The 7,500-nt window shown below is 42.6% G+C and overlaps 1 protein-coding gene across 2 annotated transcripts in view; it reads left to right on the top strand.

Moving 5' to 3' along the window:
• The window catches only part of LOC113591517 (uncharacterized), a 13,100-nt gene that overhangs the window by 1,312 nt on the left and 4,288 nt on the right, over positions 1 to 7,500 (top strand). Inside the window, exons 2-6 of one of the 2 annotated variants that reach the window (XM_035523393.2) lie at positions 944 to 1,088; positions 1,583 to 1,767; positions 4,691 to 4,759; positions 5,067 to 5,270; positions 7,405 to 7,500. The exon at positions 7,405 to 7,500 is cut by the window's right edge and continues 93 nt beyond it. In XM_035523393.2, coding sequence (XP_035379286.1) covers positions 944 to 1,088; positions 1,583 to 1,767; positions 4,691 to 4,759; positions 5,067 to 5,270; positions 7,405 to 7,500 — 699 coding nt within the window. Of the gene's footprint in view, positions 1 to 943; positions 1,089 to 1,582; positions 1,768 to 4,690; positions 4,760 to 5,063; positions 5,271 to 7,404 lie in introns of both variants that reach the window. The other variant, XM_035523390.2, reaches the window with a different exon arrangement.

The following is a 7,500-nucleotide window of genomic DNA, read 5'->3' as shown; positions in this document are numbered from 1 at the left end:
CTCCTGGGTAACACTGGATGGTGGGGTTTTAGTCTAAGTGGTGGACAGAATCTCCTGGGTAACACTGGATGGTGGGTTTTTAGTCTAAGTGGTGGACAGAATCTCCTGGGTAACACTGGATGGTGGGTTTTTAGTCTAAGTGGTGGACAGAATCTCCTGGGTAACACTGGATGGTGGGGTTTTAGTCTAAGTGGGGGACAGAATCTCCTGGGTAACACTGGATGGTGGTATTTTAGTCTAAGTGAGGGACAGAATCTCCTGGGTAACACTGGATAGTGGGTTTTTAGTCTAAGTGGTGGACAGAATCTCCTGGGTAACACTGGATGGTGGGTTTTTAGTCTAAGTGGTGGACAGAATCTCCTGGGTAACACTGGATGGTGGGGTTTTAGTCTAAGTGGGGGACAGAATCTCCTGGGTAACACTGGATGGTGGGGTTTTAGTTTAAGTGGGGGACAGAATCTCCTGGGTAACACTGGATGGTGGGGTTTTAGTTTAAGTGGGGGACAGAATCTCCTGGGTAACACTGGATGGTGGGGTTTTAGCGATGCAGCTACATGGTCTGTCATCATGCTGGATATGTATCAGCAGCAGGTGAGTTCCTCAGGCGTCCTGACTTTGCTGTGCTGGACTGCGGCTGTTCACATGTGCTGGTTGGTAAGGTCACCCAGAGTTAAACCAGCCTCCGCTAGTGTTTAATGTACAAGAACCTTTATGTCGCAAATGTTACCAAGTCAAAGCAAACCTCCACCATGTGTGATTACTCCACTCAGGAGACTAGGTAACAAAACATGTATAACACCCAGTCATGTCTAATCTAACGTTTAAGCTGTTGGACTTCATGGATGTATTAAAAATGTTCTCTCTCACTCTCTCTCTCTCTCTCTCTTTCTCTCTCTCTCTCTGACTCTGTCTTACTATCTATCTCTCATTGTATCTCCTTTAGGGGTACAAGCAGTTTTTAAAATGCACAAGCTCTGCAGGTTCTGTGACTTTAGGCCCAGTACCTGTAATGCCACTGGCATCTGTTTGTCCAACTGCACCATCAACTCAATCTGTGAAGTGCAGGATGAGGTCTGCGTCGCTGCATGGTAGGTCTGGCCAGGTACTCTGAACTCAGATGTGATCCCTGAGTGGTCAGTTCATCTGTCAGTCAAACAGGCACAGGCACAGAGAGAACACAGTTGTGTTTGTATTTCAGGCACAGAGAGAACACAGTTATGTTTGTGTATCAGACACAGAGACAAAGAACACACTTGTGTTTGTATTTCAGGCACAGAGAGAACACAGTTATGTTTGTGTATCAGACACAGACAAAGAACACAGTTGTGTTTGTGTTTCAGTCACAGAGAGAACACAGTTGTGTTTGTGTTTCAGGCACAGAGAGAACACAGTTGTGTTTGTGTTTCAGGCACAGAGAGAACACAGTTGTGTTTGTGTATCAGACACAGAGACAGAGAGAACACAGTTGTGTTTGTGTTTCAGGCACAGAGAGAACACAGTTGTTTGTGTTTCAGGCACAGAGAGAACACAGTTGTGTTTGTGTTTCAGGCACAGAGAGAACACAGTTGTGTTTGTTTTTCAGGCACAGAGAGAACATGACTGTGGAAACTGTTTGCCATGACCCTTCGCTGCCCTTCCATGGTGTCATGTTGGATGACTACAACAACACAAAATGTGTGATGAAACAGTACAAAGCCCTGGACCCACACTTCTACATCTGCTCCTGTACAACGGATGAGTGTAACGATGAGCTTATCTTTACACCACGTAAGTGTGTGTGAATGTATGCATATACATGTGTGTCTATATTTGTGTATATGTGTATGTGTGAGTATGAACTCGTGCACATGTTTTGACTATGGGGCTTTCACGATAGGTTTGAAACACATTCTTCCTGATATTACCTGCTGGGTTTGTCCCTCTATGTGTGCTTGATTAATCTCTCTCTAATTGCTTTGCTTTATAATGTTACGGTAAGAAAAGATCATTGGGTTAGGGACAGACTGACAGTTCACACTGGTGCCATCTAGGGGTGCTGACCATCACAGGTATTAATGTGCACCATTTCTGGGCACTCATGCCTTATGAATGCCTTATAATGTGTTATGAATGTGTTCATAGAATCATGTTCATAGAATCACGGTCATAGAAACACATTTTAACCATTTTTATTTTGCAATATGAAATGTTATCATAGTGCATTATAATCTGTGTTCTTAATATGTTATACTGCCAATACCAAAGAAATAGTCCCATCTTACATAGTGCATAATCACTAACAAACCCACCTACTTATGAACACACACTGTGGTGTCCTGTGATTACTTTTTAAACACTCATGAATTATACTTCTCTGGAATTTTATATTTTATAGTAATTCATAATGTATTACAATATGTCTTTTTGAGTTCCAAGTAAAAGATTTCATCATGGGAACAGATTATCAGAGATAGATACAAGATATTTTATCCCAATTATGAGACCTTATAAGCTGTATTTGTGGTCTTAAAGGTGCATGTTTTAAAGCAAAATAAAGTTTATTTCATTTCTTACATTATTAATAAGCCATAGGCAGAAACTTAGTACAGATATTAACAGTTTGGGGCGCTATAGATAACTAGTACTGAAATTGTCCTCCACTTCCTGAGCGTGGAGACTAAGGTAACCTAAACACTAATTTCAGTAAGTATAAAGTGCATATTTCTTTATGTCAAGCAGCAGGTGTTCTGTTCTGTTAGCCCGACTGTGTGTTCCCAGCCAGGGCTCCCACTCCGCCTTCTTCAGATGTTCTTTCCCGGGTTCTGTGGTACGGACTCAACAATACTTCCACCTCCCATGCATCGCATTGTGGTTGGCAGGAGATTTTCTCTTGAAATACCCTCTATCACCTTCAAGACTGGTCTCCTAGACTTTGGCCTTTCTTCAGGCAACTTTAGGACACATTTAGTAGGTCCATATATATATATATATATATATATATATATATATATATATATATATATATATATATATATATATATATATATATATATATATATATTGCAAAATGACCCTACAAAATAACTGGCCCTTGAGAAGGGAGTGGTGTCCATCCTACGTGGTGTTCTGCTATTGTGTGCATCCATCATACGCATTTGCCTGAGCCGCAATCCTTGAGAACACCTTCAGTATACAGCTGCACTCGAAAGTGTGTGAACCCTTTAGAAGTTTCTGTATTGCTGCGTAAATTTGACCCAAAACCTCCTCAAATTGTCATCAGATTGTCACACAAGTCCCAAATGAGACAAAATATTAGTCCGTCATTTAGTTATTGAGGAAAATGAGCTGATATTACAGATCTGTGAGTGGCAAAAGTATGTGAACTTTTTACTTTCAGTACGTGGTGTGCTGAGGTTTTTCTGCTGTGGATTTGTCTTTGCAAGCCTGCCATGCACACCAGTGTTGTTCAGTGTTCTGATGGCAGACTCACGAACATCAACCTTAGCCAACGTGAGAGAGAGAGACCTTTAGATGTTCAGACGTTTCCCACAGCTCCTTTGTGACCTCATGGCTTGGTACATGCTGTTGTTCCTACATCGCATCAGATAGCTGTAAAATTAAACATTCAAATAGAAAATAAAAAGTCAGACTTCAGAATTAGTTAAAGAGAACAGCTGGTCCGTCCTTTATTGCAGGTTAACTTTCACAAGCATTATTGAGGCACCTCCGGGGAATGTCTAACAATCACACAAAGAACCCACATTTTCTACTTTGGTCAGATGTGATTATGTATTCACCTCTTTACATACTAATGTTTGCATTCGCCACCATTACATCCAAACCTTACATTTGTCAACATACGCAAACTGATACTCAACACCCACACCAGTTGAAACCCGTTACCACCACATTCCAAGAGAAGATTCGGTTAACTTTCTCCTAAAGAAGATTGTTTTTCTACACAGTCCTGAACCTGGTGGAGAGGTCGTATATCTTACCCTGAGGTCCACCAAAGCTTACCCAGGATCCTTTGCTGAAGCCTGCAGAGGCCTCTACAAAGGCCCTGTATGTAAATCTTTCTGAAAGGACACAGAATCTTTATACTCCCTTAAATTTGATGTTATTAATCTGTTATTAATCTGTTATTAAACCTCTTTTCTCTGTACACTTTTTATTAGCTCAGCGTCTTGCGCTGGGCTGATCTTTGCTAGTTGACCCCTCCTGGAAAGGATAGTAAGACTGTCTGATGGTGGATTGGTGGGGTCCATTTCATCTCATAGTAGCCCACATGTATCACATAAGTCATGGACATGTCTGTCTTGCGTCAGGCTGTACACACCACACCACTTTATGTAGGGAGCATGCGTGGAGACTAAACCCATAAAGAACCAGATGATCCTGCAGTTGCATGCGTTATCACGGGGAATTGCAGTTCAACCGGAACTCCCATACTAACTGAACAACATTAATCAATATATGTACAGGGCTGAAATATCTAAACTACACATTATAACCTTATAACCTATCATTTTGGATGAAGTCATACAAAAGGGTATTATTCTTTCCTGGTTTTTATCAGTTATTATAACTCTGTTATGCAAGCACTTATAATTCACACTATTTTGCCACTGTTTGCACACTACTTAGTATACTGGGGTAGTACCAAAGTTGAATTATATTCCAGCTAGCTTCTGTATTTTTTTCTGAACAGATGAGCACACAAGACAAGGTGCTGTGGACAGTTATTCCAGGTCAGAGGTTACTGTAAAAGAGGCAGAGGGTAAGTGTACTCTATCCAGACAGCCCAAAGTAATGTTAAATGCTATTACTAGTAAAGTAACTGTTATAAAATCATAAAACAAATTGCCCTGCCTGGAACTCCAGCTAAGACCAGCGTTACTGTATGTCCAAGGTGATTAGACCAGTCTGTTCCGTTTGATGACCCAAATTAACCAGCATGGCCGTGATCTGATTGAGTTGGATTCCTTGGTTACTCAGATGGTCGTGTTGTTTGTATCCTGTGATGACGTTTTAGATGGTAGTTCATGTTACAGAACTGCAGGCACTGGTGTGTTTGACCTTAGCAGCACTTCCAGCCTCTGCTGTGCAGTGTGAGCTACAGCTACTCAAACTCCAGCTGGAAGCGGAAAACAACAAAGCAAGCCTGAGGGATGAGCTCATCGCCATACTGAAGCGCGACAACGACTACCTCCACAAAGAGCTACAACAGAAAGACAAATTTGTGAGGGAATTGGCAAAAGGAACAAAGAACTGGCGGTATATACCATCAGGTAACTGCAGTAGTCTTACAGCAGAGATGCTCGATCTTTTAAACATCTAAACTGCTCACAGGATGCTGTTGGTGGGAAGATTTTTGATTGGTGGATTATTTTCAGTCCAACTGTGACACTGACATGTGTGAAAACTCCAGGAGCACTCAGCACAACACACTTAACACACCACCAACATATCAGCACAACACACTTAACACACCACCAGCATATCAGCACAACACACTTAACACACCACCAACATATCAGCACAACACACTTCACACCACCAACATATCAGCACAACACACTTAACACACCACCAACATATCAGCACAACACACTTAACACACCACCAGCATATCAGCACAACACACCTCACACCACCAACATATCAGCACAACACACTTAACACACCACCAACATATCAGCACAACACACTTAACACACCACCAACATATCAGCACAACACACTTAACACACCACCAGCATATCAGCACAACACACTTAACACACCACCAACATATCAGCACAACACACTTCACACACCACCAACATATCAGCACAACACACTTCACACACCACCAACATATCAGCACAACACACTTAACACACCACCAGCATATCAGCACAACAGACTTCACACACCACCAACATATCAGCACAACACACTTAACACACCACCAACATATCAGCACAACACACTTCACACCACCAACATATCAGCACAACACACTTAACACACCACCAACATATCAGCACAACACACTTAACACACCACCAACATATCAGCACAGCACACTTAACACACCACCAACATATCAGCACAACACACTTAACACACCACCAACATATCAGCACAACACACTTCACACCACCAACATATCAGCACAACACACTTAACACACCACCAACATGTCAGCACAACACACTTAACACACCACCAACATATCAGCACAACACACTTAACACACCACCAACATATCAGCACAACACACTTAACACACCACCAACATATCAGCACAACACACTTCACACCACCAACATATCAGCACAACACACTTAACACACCACCAACATATCAGCACAACACACTTAACACACCACCAACATATCAGCACAGCACACTTAACACACCACCAACATATCAGCACAACACACCTAACACACCACCAACATATCAGCACAACACACTTCACACCACCAACATATCAGCACAACACACTTAACACACCACCAACATATCAGCACAACACACTTCACACCACCAACATATCAGCACAACACACTTAACACACCACCAACATATCAGCACAACACACTTAACACACCACCAACATATCAGCACAACACACCTAACACACCACCAGCATATCAGCACAGCACACTTAACACACCACCAACATATCAGCACAACACACTTCACACCACCAACATATCAGCACAACACACTTAACACACCACCAACATATCAGCACAACACACTTCACACCACCAACATATCAGCACAACACACTTAACACACCACCACCATATCAGCACAACACACTTAACACACCACCAACATATCAGCACAACACACTTAACACACCACCACCATATCAGCACAACACACCTCACACCACCAACATATCAGCACAACACACTTAACACACCACCACCATATCAGCATAACACACTTAACACACCACCACCATTTCAGCACAACACACTTAACACACCACCATTTCAGCACAACACACTTAACACACCACCATATCAGCACAACATACATTTAACAAACCAACACCATATCAGCACAACACACACTTAACAAACCACCACCATATAAGTGGCACTGCAGTGTTGAGAAAGCTCCGCCACCCAAATCCCGGCTCTGTGGGTGCCCTGAGGTGGTCCTGTGAGTGTCTTGTGGGTGTCCTGTGGGTGTCCTGTGGGTGTTCCGACCATTAATAAACAGGCTAACCAATTATGCAGACTGACAGATGCACTACAGAACTCTACATTACAAAGTGCACCTATATAGTGAGGGGGTCCGACACTATATGTAGATATAATGTCATTATAAGATGCAAAGAGGTAAGTGAAAGGGCCATGTGTGGTCCTCACCAGTCTGCCTGTATTCCGCTCCTTCACTGTGTCTGTTTTATTGCAGGGGTTTCCACCCAGACCAGCCGGAGGAGAGCGTCAGACGCTGAAGCCAGTTCCTTCTCTGCTACTCAGTCCAGCTTGTCAGACCCGTCACTAGAAG

This window comes from Electrophorus electricus, chromosome 4 (genome assembly GCF_041902795.1).
Source record: "Electrophorus electricus isolate QZ-2024a chromosome 4, ASM4190279v1, whole genome shotgun sequence".
Classification (NCBI taxonomy): Eukaryota; Metazoa; Chordata; class Actinopteri; order Gymnotiformes; family Gymnotidae; genus Electrophorus; species Electrophorus electricus.
Note: the sequence above shows the minus strand (reverse complement) of the source record. Positions and strands in the feature narration are given on the sequence as shown.